General features: G+C 47.1%; 1 protein-coding gene across 1 annotated transcript in view; it reads right to left on the bottom strand.

Annotated features, from left to right (window-relative positions):
* Positions 1–15865, bottom strand: part of CALB2 (calbindin 2) — a 28234-nt gene that overhangs the window by 1535 nt on the left and 10834 nt on the right. The window contains exons 2-10 of the mRNA XM_061173325.1: positions 15767–15843; positions 12740–12829; positions 10004–10084; positions 5069–5125; positions 4403–4480; positions 3813–3868; positions 3438–3477; positions 3226–3279; positions 2370–2441 (exon numbers count right to left, since the gene is read on the bottom strand). Coding sequence (XP_061029308.1) covers positions 2370–2441; positions 3226–3279; positions 3438–3477; positions 3813–3868; positions 4403–4480; positions 5069–5125; positions 10004–10084; positions 12740–12829; positions 15767–15843 — 605 coding nt within the window. The remainder of the gene's footprint in view (positions 1–2369; positions 2442–3225; positions 3280–3437; positions 3478–3812; positions 3869–4402; positions 4481–5068; positions 5126–10003; positions 10085–12739; positions 12830–15766; positions 15844–15865) is intronic.

Below are 15865 nucleotides of genomic sequence, written 5' to 3'. Positions count from 1 at the left end.
CCAAGGCACTTTGCAAGCATCTCTAGCTTTTTGAGGGGCATCTTCACTAAAGTTGTGAAGTTCCTGGAAAAAATGTCACCTAGTCCATAACACCGGGGTGTGCCTGAGCGACCTACCACTCAATTAGGAGCTAAGGAAGTGACCCCATATATCAAGCCTGAGCTTGACAAAACCCTCTAGTTCAGTATGGCATCAAGAGTTTTAGCAGAATGGACAGAGGGGGCTGCTTACTTTCTGTGTCTAGAAGTATTGCTTGAAGCTGAGGATGGCTTTAGCAAGTTGCAACTGTCTTAGGAGTGCTAGGAAATGTCGAAGTTTGAGCCCATCAGCCTGTCCTTCAGGAGCCTCAAACATTAATCTGCTCAGAAACCGAATCACCGTCCGTGCAGGCACCGTCAAAATGGCATATGCGGACTTCCCTGGTGGCGCAGTGGTAAAGAATCTGCCTGCCAAGGCAGGGGACACGGGTTCGAGCCCTGGTCCGGGAAGATCCCACATGCTGCGGAGCAGCGAAGCCCGTGCACCACAACTACGGAGCCTGCGTTCTAGAGCCTGCGAGCCACAACTACTGAGCCCGTGTGCCACAACTACTGAAGCCCGCGCGCCTAGATCCTGTGCTCTGCAACAAGAGAAGCCATCGCAATGAGAAGCCTGCGCACGGCAATGAAGAGTAGCCCCCACTCGCCGCAACTAGAGGAAGCCTGCACGCAGCAACGAAGACCCAACACAGCCAAAAATAAATAAATAAATAATAAATTTATTTTTAAAAAAAAGGCATATGCATCTGCCATGTGGGCTCACCTAAAAATGGCCATTCCCCTCCCAACTCGGGGGCTGTTATTTACAAGCATGCAGCTCTCTCTACTGATTCATTCACTCAATCCCCATGTGCTAAATCTGGAGCTTAGTACAGGTGGAAGGCTCCTGGGTAAACAATTTTATTAATATCCTTGTTCTCTAACCTTCAGAGTTGTTTCCTAGCCCCAACACCTGACTCTTTTTTGTTTCTACATCTCGAGTCAAGCTATGTAGCCATATGAGTTGTCTTTTGTGGTAATCAAGAAAGAGCCTAGTTAGATGATGACCAGAAAATTCGGGTCTCTCCCAAGATTTAATGCCTGCCTTCAAGGCCCATCAGCCTCAGGCATAAAGCAGGGTCATATGGAGAATAATCATGCCTCATTAATACAATTACAGTTAAAGATATTTTCCATTACGGTGCGCAACATTCCTTGGACACGTAAGGATGCACAAATAATTTTCTCCTAGAGTTTGGTGCCAGGAAAAAGTTTGCCGAGTTCAAACACTTGGTAAGTACTTCCTTTCTTCCTAGGAAGTATTTCCTTATAATTTGTTTTCTGCCTCTTTCAAAAAGCAATTGTAGGTAGTGTAAAGAAAAAAAATAAATTTAGGGTGAAAGAAATGAAGGATGATATTCAGGATAAAGAAGTCGGAAGGCAGTTGGAAAGGGAGACAGACTCAGAGGCTGTGATGAATTTTTTGCCCTGAAATTGAGCATTATATTTAGCTCTAGCCTGACCGCCCAGGCAGTTAGACAATGCAAGGAATTATAGAGCGTTCTTCATCTAATTAAAGAAAGCAGCAAAACCATTTTCTCAGAGAAAGACATTTGCAGGAGGTGGAGGAAAACGCTGCCAAGACTCATCTCCCGGTTCCTGTAAAAAAGTCTTTTTTGTTGGCCATGTGGCGGACACTTCCAAGAACTGGGCCACATCAAAACTGCCATGGCCTTATAGCTGCATTATTTACATCAGCCAGCAGGTAGAAGAAACCCAAGTGTCTGCCTGTGAATGGACAGATAAAATGTGGGATAGACACACCATGGAATGTTACTGACCCTTAAAAAGGAAGGAATTTCTGACATGTGCTACAACACGGATGAACCTTGAAGACGTTACGCTGAGTGAAATAAGCCAGACACAGAAAGACAAATACTGTATGATCCCACTTGTACGAAGTATCTAGAGCAGTGAGATGCACAGAGAAAGTAGAATGATGAGTGCCAGTGCCCGGGGGCAGGGAGCAAGGGGGAGTTATTGTTTAATGGCTACAGAGTTTCATTCTGGGAAGATGAAAAAGAGTGCTGGATGGTGGTGACGGTTGCACAACAGTGTGAATGTACTTAATGCCACTGAACTGTACTTAAAAGTGGTGAAGATGGCAAACTTCTTTATGTGTATTAAAAAAAAAAAAAAATCAATCAATTCAACCAGAAAAAAATCAAACCAAAAAACTGCCGTTGCGTTGTTAGGGGGTGATCAGAGAGGAGCAAAACGCACCCCTTGGCTTCCTTCCCGCCCCCATCCCACCTCCAGGACAGCACCCCACCTCTGGGCTCAGCCACTCACCTTCTTGTTTTTCTCATACAAATCCTTCAGGAGGGCGTCCAGCTCATTCTCATCAATGTAGCCACTTCCGTCCTGGCGGGGAGCAGAGGGTCAGCACAGAGCCTCAGAACTCAGGCCCCACGACCCCCCGACCAGAGTCTAGCTTTGCTAATGGTCTCTACTCTGAGCAAAAGAGGTGCCCAAATAACGTGTCACTTCTGACTTTACCAGTCACTGCAGGAACGGGAGGGTCCAGGGCAAACTGTTGGTAACCTTCCCTTCTGGTGTTTTTCATTTGCATTGAAATTGTAAGTGAGGTTCAAGAAGCATTTCGCTAACTCCCTGGGTGTCGAATCCCACAATAAGATGTCAGGATGAACACGGGCTATTTAAAGTTTACCCCCAAGCCTGTAGTTCTAAGGAAGACCATTGGAGTCACCCACACAGGGGCAGCTAAGGGAGGGGCGACATTGGTACGGAGGGCCTCTCACTCCCCACTTCCTAGGAAGACAACAAGATTATGACGTGGCACCAGGGGAGCAGTACTGAGCACTTCCTCTCTTTGGGTACCAACAGTGTAATCACACCCTAGTTCCAGGCGTAACCCTCTTCCATGAGCTCTTCTCTCCTGTACTTTTAAGGAACCAAAACCTTGGGTCCCACAGGCCACACGCTGTGAAGGACATTTATCTTCTCACACAGCAGAAGATGCTGCAGGGAATCCAAAGGGACAGGAAGAAACTGCCTGGCTCAGATTGCTGCTCCGACAGCTTGTTTACTCCTAAGGACCAAGGCGAGCCATTCTGGCGGGGTTGGGGGGAGGTGGGGGGCTGGAATGGGCCTCCTGCTTTTCCATCCACACCGTCCTCTGTCTTACCTTGTCGTAAAATGCGAAGATTGCGTTGAACTCCTCCGAGGTCAGCTTCATGCCCTGGAAGGCCCAAGGTATTAAAGACAGAAGCCAAAGCCCTGCAGAGTGTGTGTGTGTGTGTGTGTGTGTGTGTGTGTGTGTGTGTGTGTTGAGGAAGGGTGAGCTCAGAGGGATGAGGGGAAGGGAGGAACTTAAGAAAAGCAAAGAGGCTATTTTACCTGAAATTTAAGCAGGAAGTTTTCCTGTACAGGCAAGAGTCTGGAAAGAGAATGTTAGAGCAGCGATTAGGAGACAGAGCAGAAGCAAGAACAACTCGGACCTGGGGGGAGGGGATGCAGAAGGAGCATCTGTAGTTATGGAAACGATCTCTGAGCACTTAATAATCAGGTGTCAGTGGAAAGTTCTAAAAAGAGGGAGACGGAACATTGAGGTGATGATGATCATGATTTGATCTAACTTTGATTTGCGCTTCAGGACACCTGACCTGTCACCTTCCCCACTGACTGATCTTGGCGATAGGGATGGTTGCACAGGGATGATCTGCAGGGATCTTGTGAAAAGTGATGCTGGGGTGAGTGAGGGCAGGCACTTACCGGGACATCTCCGAGAGGCCCAGTTTGCCGTCCCCGTTCAAGTCAAACATCCGTAGCTATTGGGGACAGAAAGTGGTGCCTGGGTTATTTGCTTTGACCTTCTCTCATGTGGGACCTTGGCCTGCCATCCCCTGTACTGGAGAGGAAGGAGGATGGGGGAGTATGCTCATGCGTCCTCTGAGGTCACCTGGTGGCAGGGACCAGCATGGGCTGAATCGGTCACTGGGGAGACAGCAGGGACTTGCTCATGTCTCCCCTCCCCCTTTCTCAGGGACAGGGCCGCAGAAGACAGCAGACCAGCACCAAAGGCCCACCCTCTCCAAGTTTATCCTCTCCTGGAGCTGTGGAGGCTGTCATGGAAACAGATGCTCCAGTCTTACACTGGCCCAGGAGCATTTGGCTGAGTGGGGACCTCAAGAGAGAGGGTGCAGGGCCCATGAACTAGCATCCCTCTTGCTGGCTGCCACTGGGAGTCACTTCTCCTGGGCCTGAAGAATCAGCCAACTAACGACCCCACAAACCCCAAATCCCACTGATTTGGGGCCCATGTCCTGCACCCCTGGGGAGGAGGGATACTTTCAGCCACTCACTATGGTTTGGGTGTATTCTTGGAGCTTAGGTTCATCATATGGTCGGTTCGCCTTCTTCAGCAGGTCAGACAGGAATCCCTGGAATACCAAAGTCCTCTTCAGAGCTCCCAGTTCAGGCTGTCTGTCCCTGACTCACTTACCTGTTCCTTCAGACAGTCACTCAACACTGTTTTCCGGGGCCCGTCATTTGCATAGCTGGCAGCCCTCACAATTCCCTCACCCCTTAATGCTTGTGCAGTAACCCTGAAGGGGGAGGGAGCTGCTGGATGCAACCTCACCCCATAGGCCAGGCAGTAGAAACTGGCTCTGGCTCCTCAGAGAGCCCAGGACACATGCTAAGCAGTGCCTGGGACTCCTTGGGTCCAGAGGAATTTAGGGGTAGACTTGCAAGCCAGAAGGCCAAACTGCTGGAATGCCTTGAGGATGCCTGTCCTGGGCACTGACGTGCAGAGGAATGTGAACTGGTTGAACTCCTACAGCTCTGTGTTGCTGATTTCACATGGCTGAACATGTCCAACCATTCAGAGCCGGGCCTGAGTAAGCAGACCACACACCCAAATTCCTCACCCACCCTCTCCTCCCTCCCCAGGTTTCTTAAACCCACCACCACTTTGGCCTCAGGCCCATTCTCTGCGCCCTCCATGCCCTCTCCAAGGCTCATCTTACCTTGAGCTCGTTGGCTTCGATGTAGCCGCTTCTGTCTGTGTCATACTTCCGCCAAGCCTGCAACGGGAATGTCAACCTATTCACAAAGATTTATCCACACCTATAAGCTTCCCTCCATCTTCCTTTAACGGGCCAGGCCAGGTCTTGATATTCAAGAATATTACAGTGAGATGGGGACATGGAGATGGTCTAGACCAGTCCCTTCCATGTCGCAGATGAAGAAATAAGGGAAAGTGTCTTGGCCGAGGTCACATAGAGAAGAAAAAAACCCTGCTGGGACAAGGTCTCCTTACTGTAACTGGCTTCAGGATCATCTTGTAACCAGGGTTATGGTTTTCTAAGGTGTTAACCAGGCAGATTTTTACCAGAACTAGCACTATGATCTGTTGGATCCCATTTTTGCTGTGGGTATAATGGGTGTCCTTTTACTGTTCTGGAAGCTTCTCATTCTCTGCGTGGGAGTTGGGAGCAAGGGTAAGAACCCTCTGGAAGGGGCAGAAGCAGGCTTTGGTTACTCTTCATTGTACTGCGTCCTCTACCCCTCCACCATGATGCATATGGCAGCCATGTCTGAAGGTGGAACAGAATTGGTAGTGTAATCAGTTTGTTTAGACTGTCCCAAGGCCACTCCCCCATCTTTCTGATAAAAAGCATCACCCCCTTTTTTTTAGGAAACCACCCCTCTCTCATGCTCAGTCCACATGGTTCAAGAGGGGCTGACCCATCTCCAGAGGTAGGCATGTGATCTAGGCCTAGACAATCGGTCCATCACTGGATCTTGTTCCATACTGGTTCTGGGCTCTGATCTGAGTCCCAGTTATTCAGTACATGCATTGGGTCCCTGTGAGGGACCAGAGAACTGCCTGCTGACCACAGCATCTGGGGGATCAAAGAGAAGCAGAGCTTCAGCAGGTGATATGGGTCTGACCACCTCCTTCCTCTCTGTTCTGGCCATCTGAGCAGAAGCAGACATCACACAGGAGAAGCAAGGAAAAACAGTAGGAATGGTTTTAAAATGTCCACCAATTCTTCACCTCCCTAGTTCCCCTCTCCTTGAATGTGGACTGAACTTAGTGACTCACTTCTAATGAATAGAACACGGCAGATATGGCAGTGTGTGGCTTCCAAGCCTAGGTCATAAAGACATTGAGGCTTCCTTCTTGTTCTCTCTCTTTGATCACTCACTCTGGAGGAAGCCAGATGCCACGTCGTAAGGACACTCAAGCAGCCCTATAGAAAGGCTCATGTAGTGAGGAACTGAGGCCCCTTGCCAACAGCCACGTGGGTGCACCATCTTGGAAGTGCATCTTCCAGCTCCAGTCAAGCCTTCAGATGACTGCAGCCCAGCTGACATCTTGACTCTGAACCAGAGCCACTTGGCTGAGCTGTTACCAAATTTCCAACCACAGAAACTGAGAGATAATAAATGTTTGTTGCCTTAGGCTGGTAAATTTTGGGGGGTAATTTGACACACAGCGATAGTTAACTAATACAATGGTCCTGCAAAAATCTGGTCCTGAATGCAACTGTCCTGAAACCCCAGTGTTTAACCCAATCTATCTTGTGGGGAGGAGGGAATACCATGGTGGGGGGTGGGAGTGGGTGTATCTGTGACAAAAGGCCCAGAGAACCCTGTTTCCTAATCTTTGGTCTATTTTGGTGCCTGATCACAGTTCTTAGATTTTCTTCCAAGTTTTCTTCCCTTGATTTTTATTCCCTTCTCCCTCAGCTCCAAACAGCACAGCTAGACACCAGCAACACTTGATTTTCTGAGAGTCAGCAGGCACTAATTCTCTTCCCAAATTTGATCTCCTGTCTCCTCAACTTCTCCACATCATGTCCCCCACTTTAAAATTTTTATTGTGGTTGATTTACAGTGTTGTGTTAGTTTCTGGTATACAGCAAAGCGATTCAGATATATACATATATATATACACACACACACACACACACACACACACACACACATATATATTTTTTCCGTTATGGTTTATCACAGGATATTGAATATAGTTCCCTGTGCTATACAGCAGGACCTTGTTGTTTATCCATTCTATATATAATAGTTTGCATCTGTTAGTCCCAAACTCCCAATCCATCCTTCCCCCAACCCCCTCCCCCTTGGCAGCCACAAGTCTGTTCTCTATGTCTGTGAATCCATTTCTGTTTCGTAGATAAGTTCATTTGTGTCATATTTTAGATTCTACATATCAGTGATATCATATGGTATTTGTCTTTCTCTTTCTGACTTACTTCTCTTAGTATGATAATCTCTAGCTCCATCCATGTAGCTGCAAATGGCATTATTTCCTCTTTTATGACTGAGTAATATTTCATTATATATATGTACCACACATTTGTCTGTTGATGGCATGTCCCCCTTTTATTGTGAGGAGTGTGAGAATGTATAGATATTTTAGGATCTTTCTTCCATACCAGCAAACTAGGCTGTGTAATTCTCATGGTATAGTAGTGGCTCAAAAAATTTGATCCTGATTTTTTAAAAAGTTATGAGATATGAGCAAGTCCCAATAAAAAGGTAGATTTATTCTACATACAACTTGGGTAAATGATTTTTGATTAGGGGAGAGTTCTTTCTTTGGGGAAAGAAAATGCCCGGCTCCATCAGACTATTCCTTCCCATGCTCTGAAAGCCCGCCCTTGAGTAAGCACAAAGAAATATGTACAGATTTTCAAATATGACTTCACTAACCACCTGCATGCCTTTAGTGTATTGGAATTTAGTTCATCTAGGTTGAGTCTTGACTGGGAGAAAAAGGCAGACACCCCCTAAATTGCCTTAGGGGAGGATAACCTGAAGGGATCCCAGTCCTCCCAGAAAGCAAAGCAGCCAGCTGCTTTCAGAGTGAGATCATCCTAGCAGGTCTGACCTCCTTCCCTCCCTCTCTCCCTCCCTCCCTCTCTCCTTACCTCCCTCTCTCCCTCCCTCCTTGGATCCACCCCCAGCTCCACGTTCTCACGCTAGGCTTCTCTTCCCATCCAATACTTTGTGCTCAGCCATCACAAAGTATGGTCATTATTCTCTTCCCATTCAAGGAAAAGAGTTCAAGAGACCTGGGCTTTGTGAAATCTCAAAGAAATCCTGAGGTGTCACTAACGTTAGAAATTAAAATATTGTGATGAGCAGTGGGCTGGAAGCATCTGACAGCACAAACCTTTCAGGGCTACAGAGGGGCCATTTCATGTTTCCAGCTGATAAAGATGGAACGAATGGACAACCCCAGGAGGGGATGGTCCTGTAGGATGATGGGGTCCCAGGAAACCTGTGGGATGGGGGTGGTATAGGCTCAGTAGTTATTCTGGGGCTTAAAGGATAAAGGCAAGTAAAATATGGAACCATGTCAACTACACAGAGAGAAACCACTGATGATTTAGAGAGAGAGGGTTTCCTTCCCCTCCTCTTTAAGCATCTCTGCCCCCTGCAAGCTGTCATCCCCATTTTCCTGATCATAGGTGGAAGGGAGGCCAATCTCTGGCCGCCTCCCTATCAGGAAAGGAGTAATCAAGTATAAACGCTCCCTTTTCTACAGACAGAAAAACTGACACTCACAAAAGCAGCACCCTGACAAGTTGTATGTATATGCGGACTTTTCCTCCTAGACAGGCAAGAGGGGGGACTAAGAACAGAATCCAGCATGTCAGTGACCAGCTTATGGAATTTTGCCATCGTGAAAAAACTGGAGAAAATCCTTTAAAGCACAATAAAATTAAATCCATATCTGATGCTTAGGCAAGCTACCACTTATAAATATGAGTCTTCTGCCCTAAGAATCCATTATTTCTAACTGATTTTCTATCTATGTGGGGAACTCACTGCTATGTGTGTTTCTGGACTAGCTCTCCAGTCATTTTTAAGCAGTGAATCAGGGACAGGGGATTACCGGTGGCTAGAAATGGACTTAACATGACAAATGGCGACTGGAGTTGTGTTGAAGGCTAGTCATTATTTATCACAGCAGGCAGCGTGTGTGTGTGTGTGTGTGGGGGGGGGGGTGGTGGTGGTGGTGGTATGGGTTGAATTTCACCTTGAGGGACACATACATTGAATGGCTAGGGTGCAGAGCCCCAGAAAAATGGCAAAAAATAACTGGTAGTTTGCTGGACATCAGGATTAGTAATATATTTGGTTAAACCATATGGAATTTCCAATTTTTGTAAATAAAGAATGGTTAAATATGAGCAATTTCACATGGTTCAATCTATCAATTGCATGTTACTCAAAAGACACTTGAGTTTGGATGTCCTATTTCCCATGAGGATCTCAAAGAATTGCTACTGCAAAGATGGCAACATCCATTTTAAAGATGGACAGTGAAGCCCAGACCAGAGTCAAAGACCAAACCTGGAAGATACTGGAAACTGGAATTCTCACTGGGCTTTTTCAGTTTTAGAATGGTACCTAAATCCATCCTTCTCAAGAATGCTCCTTGGGACTCTGAATTCCAGGAACACTAGTGCTATTGAGTGAGAAGAAAATATGAAAGATTCTGGAGGCAAACCAAGTGAAACAGGTCTCTTTACTGCAGGATTTCTCAGAGCTTGTAATATGCAAATATCTATGGCAAATACCCAAATGGGAAGTGTTGTGTCCACATTATTTTCCAAAGGTACTTTACCCAAGCTTACCTCTCACCTTATTCCCCACACTTTAACGTGCACACACGTCACCTGGGGATCTTGCTAAAATGTAGATTCTGATTCAGTGGGTCAGGGACTCTGCATTTCTAACAAGCACCCAGGTGGTGGTGACATTGATGCTCCTGGTCCATGGATCACATTTTGAGTAGCTGAGCTACTCAAAAGGGGTTTAGTGTCTTCTAAGGACCATTCCCAGGCATTGGGTGGGCCTGGCTCTGAACACGAGAGAAAGGCAGGCCCCGATGTGCAAGAGAGAAGGCAGCGCCTTGGTCTCACCTCCATAAACTCGGTGCTGGAGCCCACATGCTGCCTGAAGCACAGAAGGAAGTTCTCCTCGGTCGGCAAGATCTGCGCCAGCTGTGGGGATCAGAGAGCAACAGTAACATTATGGAGAGCCCTGCCAGGAAGCAAACAGACTTTCCTGCAGAAAGGATGGAAAACAGCCAGTGGCAAGGCAGCATGGGAGTCACATTTTGCTCCATTTTGCTTCCTTCCTTGAGAACAGGGGCTGGCAGCCCTTCAAAGGGGAAGAAGGATGTTCTGAGAAGTGCTTCTGGGTCACCCCCAAACCTTCGGGTATGAGCAGCTGGAGGGACAGAAAGTGGTGCCACTTTAAAACGCAAGTATCCAGACTCAGAAGAATACTTAATAGCTGATTCCATACATATAATTCTAGAAAATGCAAACTAATCTGAGATTGGTGGCTGCTAGTGCAGGATGGCCTGACCAGACAGAGGAACATTTTGGGGGTGATGGAGATGCCGTATTTTGATTGTGGTGGTGATTACATGGCTGTATACAACTGTCTAAACTCATGGAATTTTACACTGCACATCGATACTGCTTATTGTATGTAAATTATACCACAACAAATCCGATTTTTAAAAAACTGCAAGTACTCTTGTGCCGCAAACACTGTTGGCTGCCCCCCTGCCCCCCCAATGGCCTTCCCCTCTTCTCTGCTCCCAGCATGCTTGAGTCACAGGCAAATCCTAATTAGCCTCAGCTAGATGTGATAATCCCATTTCCCTGGCCAGTGATTGGCTTATGGCTAGACATGTGACCTACTCCTGGCCAATGAAATGTGAGGGGAGGTCTACTGCGGGTACCCCTGGGAAAGGTTTCCTTATTCTTATCAGGGACCAAATGAGATGGGCCCCTTCTGCATCTGGATGTGACGCCTGGAACTGCTCTAGCCAGCTTGCTACCAGCCTGAGGATGAAGCCATTTTGGGGGTGGAGAAGAGAACCAAGAGAACTGCCGAGAAGCAGGGCTGGAGACCTGGTCTCCTTCACCAGGAGCCAATCCTTCTCATGGCCTTTCTCATTAGGAGCCTCTCATAGTTTAAGCTAAGAGTCAGTATATTATGGCCCATGAGCCAAATCTGGCTCAATACCTGTTTCTGTAAATAAACTTGTATTGGAACATGGCAGCGCCCTTTCATTTACATACTGTTTGTGGTTGTTCTGTGCCACAGGGCAGAGTTGAAGAAGGCAGGGTTTACAGCTTGCAAACCCTAAAACACTGACCATAGTCTGGAACTTTACAGAAAAAGCCTGCCAACCCCTGGTTTAAGCCCATTTGAGTCAGGATGTTCTGAGGCCTGCAGTTTAGGCATCTATAGGGGATGGTCTTGGTGCTTTTCACAGATCACCTTTAACTAGGCTGGTAGCCCATCCCTCAGCTGCTGTGAAGGATGACCGCTAGTGGCTCATAGCTGCCCCCTGCAGGAGAACTGCCCTCCACCAAACTGCCCCAGCCATCCTCCCCTCCAACCCCCATCCTGGAGGGGGCAGCTTGCATCCAACGCCTGATTGACATAGGGGTACAAAGGACCATCCTACCCCTTGCTTCAAGGTGGGGCCAACCCCGTGGCGCAATCCACACTCCAGAGCCCACCATGAGATCAGGCCAAGAAGAGGCTCCAGCTGAGACCACACGCTTGCTTGGCTTCTTCCTCTGCCCTTTCCTGTTGCTCTCTCCTGCCTTCTCTTGAAATCCTACCCACGAATCTCTGTCTCAGTCTCTCCTTCCAGGGCACTGACCTAAGGCACCATGGCAACCAGTCCACCCCAGGAGGAGTTCTGCCCTCCTTTGTGTGCCGCTGTCATCATTCTGGACCACTTAACCATGGGTTGCAAACTGATTTCCAGAGGTGTCTGGTTAGGCCTGCACACACATGCACATGTATATGTGTCTGTATAAGTGTATGTGTGTATATATAAGTTGTTAAACAAGGAGGCCATTAGACTGAGGTAGCCTTAATGCCTTAGTAGCCTACATAAGCAAACCAAAGTCTAAACAAACAGCCAAAGCAGCCAACTAGGCTTTCCTGAATAATGCAGCCACTTACACTCTAGCCAATCAAATAATTTCCTTGCTTTGTAACTGTCTCTTCTATATAAACGTCTTTCCCTTAGCTCCCATTGGTAGAGTGTTCCTAACTATTTTAGGTTCGGTGCTGGCCCATTTGAATTGATTTTTGCTCCAATAAACTCTTAAAATTTTTAATATGCCTCAGTTTATCTTTTAACAATATGTATATATCTATGCACATCAATACACACATATGAATGTATGTGTGTGTATATATTAATATATATAAATTATACATGCTACATATATAAATTATATATATATATATACACACACACACACACACACACACCTTTGGATGCCTTTAGGTGGGGCATGAACTCTCCTGTTCTGCAAACTTCACCCTCTCTTCTGTCTTAAACTGAGCTCATCACACATTTATAGTACCCGTTGGACCCTGAGAGCATTAAAAGTCTTTATCCCTGTCTTAGGCCAATGTTTGTTGCTTCCTCGTTCCTTGTGAGTCAAAGGAAAAGCTCCATCTGTTCTCTTTCATCAGCCTAAGTGCTGGGGGTGGTGGTGGGGCTTCAAGACCACCACCTCACTCGGATCCCTAGAAGGACTCTTGTGCATGGGAGAGGCACAGGCAACCGACGGCCCTTCCCGTGTAGCTCTTAGCAGGATACTAGGACTCACCTCTGCCATCTCGATTTTCCCATCTGCGTTCTTGTCATACTTCTGCATGAATTCCTTCATCTTCTCCCCAAAGTTGTCACTCTTTGACATCTGCAGAAAGACAAAGGGCGCTGATTTTGCTGCTGGGTCCCCTGCGAACCGTGGATCTCTCACCCTCTTGGTGCAGCGATGGTGGGGAATCATTCTGCACCCCAAATATGCAGGCATGGAACCAGGTTGAACCAATGCTCTGAGTAATCAGGGCTGCAGCCTTTCCCTTTTTAGGGTTCCTCCAAATCTAAGTGTTCGCTCTCTTTTTAAAAATTTATTATTTATTTATTAATTTATTTATTTTTGGCTGCGTTGGGTCTTCGTTGCTGCGCGCGAGCCCGCTCCAGTTGCAGCGAGCGGGGGCCGCTCTTTGCCGCGGTACACGGGACTCCCATTGCAGTGGCCTCTCCTGCTGCGGAGCACGGGCCCCAGGAGCACGGGCTTCAGTAGCTGTGGCACGTGGGCTCAGTAGTTGTGGCTCGCGGCCTCTAGAGCGCAGGCTCAGTACCTGTGGCGCACGGGCTTAGTTGCTCCACAGCACGTGGGATCCTCCTGGACCAGGGCTCAAACCCGTGTCTCCTACATTGGCAGGTGACTCTTAACCACTGCGCCACCAGGGAAGCCCTAAGTGTTCTCTTCTTTGAGCCTCAATCACATAATTTTCAAAGGGAAACAGAACATATGGATGTGCTCTGTACCACATAAGTAAACATGCCTGTCTGCCTTTGAGATGGATTAAACCATAAGTCTATCAGAAGGGTGAGGACTTATTTCCACCACTCAGGTGTGAGAACTCAGGCCCCAACATTTCATTGAGGCAGCTTCTAATAAGCCCAACCTATTGCAGGGGCCCCCAATAAGTTCTAGACACTACACCAGAGCAAAGGCGATCACTCATTTTCTTCTTTAAAGACTAACTGGAAATTCTACAATGCTTTTCACTCTGATTTTAGGCTAGGAAGAATGTGAAGAGAAAGTCTATATAGTTGAGGGGTCATTTAAATAGTCCACTAGATGAATGTGACTACTAAAAAGGCAAAGAACTTCAAAAGTTCTATTGGGCCATCATTGCCTAACTTAAATCTAAGGTTCTCTTGAAGTTCTCAGAGCTTCTCTTCGTTTGGGGTGCTGCTTATTAAGTATTTCCATTAGTGAGCTCTTCCTTATCCCTAATCAGTGATGAATCATCTTGGCATCTGAAGCCTCTTCGCTTATCTAACGGCTTTCTGGTGGGTTGTGTGTTTCCTAGGATTGGGCCAAGGAGAATTCTACCAATTCTTAGAGTCTTTTCTGAATCCCTTCTATTGTTTTTTACCTTTTGGACTGGTCTCAATTTGCCCATATGTATTTGTTTATCAATATTTATTGCGTTGCATCTACAAATGTGCATGGAATGAGCCTAGGCCCTTATCACAAATGTGGCCATCCTATTTGCTTTCCACAACAGTCCCCATGATGTTAGTAGCCTGTCCATTTTACACACAAACGGAGGCTGAGATGACGTGACTTCTCCTGAGGTCACCAGCTAGTATCACCAGAATTTGAACTCATGACTCTTGTTTCCAAGGCCACTATTTTTTCTACCACAGAACAGCTGCTCTGAGATCCAGTCCGGGGTGATGTTAGTTGAGAATGTTGTTGACAGACTTGAAAATCACCCCTGAGGCCATCTGAGGAAGGGAATGACTAAGAGAAGGATTTCAGATTTGAAGCACTTTGTAAAAACACATTCCTCCATCTACCCCACGATCCCAGAACCAGTTGTGAAGCCTGTGTTTTCTGTGATCCGGGCTTCATTATCCTAGTAATGAGGGGTGACGGGGGACTGTTGATAAACAAACCCATGAGTCACCTCCATCACTTAAGCCCATCGCTTGGACATCTTCCTCACCAGGGCGCGCTGACGAGAGCTCTGAACCAGGGGCTCACCAGTGGATTTGTGACTCATCTCCCAAAGCGCTCCATGAAGACTCGCTAATAAGCAGTGGATTGGCCAACAGACACGCAGCAGGGGAGAGTAGAGAGACCACCCCTGCGACCAAAGGACCCGCAGGAGCTGGCGGGGAGGGAGTTGGTCTGACTCCATATATTCGAGAACCAGACATGGGAATCACAACAGACTAGCTCCAATCACCTTACCTCTTCAATATTTCAGACGTTCCCCCAAAAGGCTTTAGTGAAGTCAATCGTGCCAGGTTGGCACATGGGGAAACAATGTGCCTGCCGTTAAGGGCCTGGGACATGATTTGCAGTCACTTTAGGGCATGAAGGGCAGTCTGACACCTGCACACATGAGCCAGTACGATCTGGCTCACATGCTGCTTTGGAGCAATCCTCCACTTTCCTCTAGGTCCTTGCCGAGGTTCCAACCTTGGTTGGTCTAGAACAGTGGTTCTCTAGTGGGGACGATTCTGCATCCCCTGCAGGGGACATTTAGTAATGTCCAGAGACATTTTTGATTGTCACAACATGGAGGGGTGCTACTAGCATCTCATGGGTAGAGGCCAGGGATGCTGCTAATCATCCTGCAATGCCATGGACAGCCCCCCATGACAAAGAGTTGTCTACCCCAAATGTCATTAGTGCCGAGGCTGAGAACTCCAGTCTTGAATAAAGGCACTTGAAACCCTCTAGGCATCCAATCTTGAGTCATGACCCCTCTGAGCATATTAGGTAGGCTATGGACTCTTCCGTAGGAAAAAATACTTTTTATACACACAGACGCAGACACAAAGTTTTGCAGTTTTGGGGAGTTTATCAACCCCCGGTACCCATGAACACCCCTCAATCCCAGACACCCAGAGATAGTGAGGTAAGGTACTCTTTTAAGGGAGTATTTCAATTTTTAAAATCCTTCCAGATGAAAGAAAAACTCTAAGGGTCAAGACCAGAGATGTCAGGCTGCTGATGGAATGTATGACCTAGGACAGACAGTGCTCAAAGCCATGGTCAGGATGACAGAAAATTCCAAACAATGGGAGAGGGGTCTGGGCTTACCATGCCAGAGCCTTTTCTTGCCTTCTCCAGTTCTTGGAAAAAGTTTTCTAGCTCTTTACCTTCAATATACCCATTTCCTGCAAAGATAGCAAAGAAAAA

This window comes from Eubalaena glacialis, chromosome 18 (assembly GCF_028564815.1).
Source record: "Eubalaena glacialis isolate mEubGla1 chromosome 18, mEubGla1.1.hap2.+ XY, whole genome shotgun sequence".
Classification (NCBI taxonomy): Eukaryota; Metazoa; Chordata; class Mammalia; order Artiodactyla; family Balaenidae; genus Eubalaena; species Eubalaena glacialis.
The sequence above is the reverse complement of the archived record's forward strand: the minus strand, read 5'-3'. Positions and strand labels throughout refer to the sequence as shown.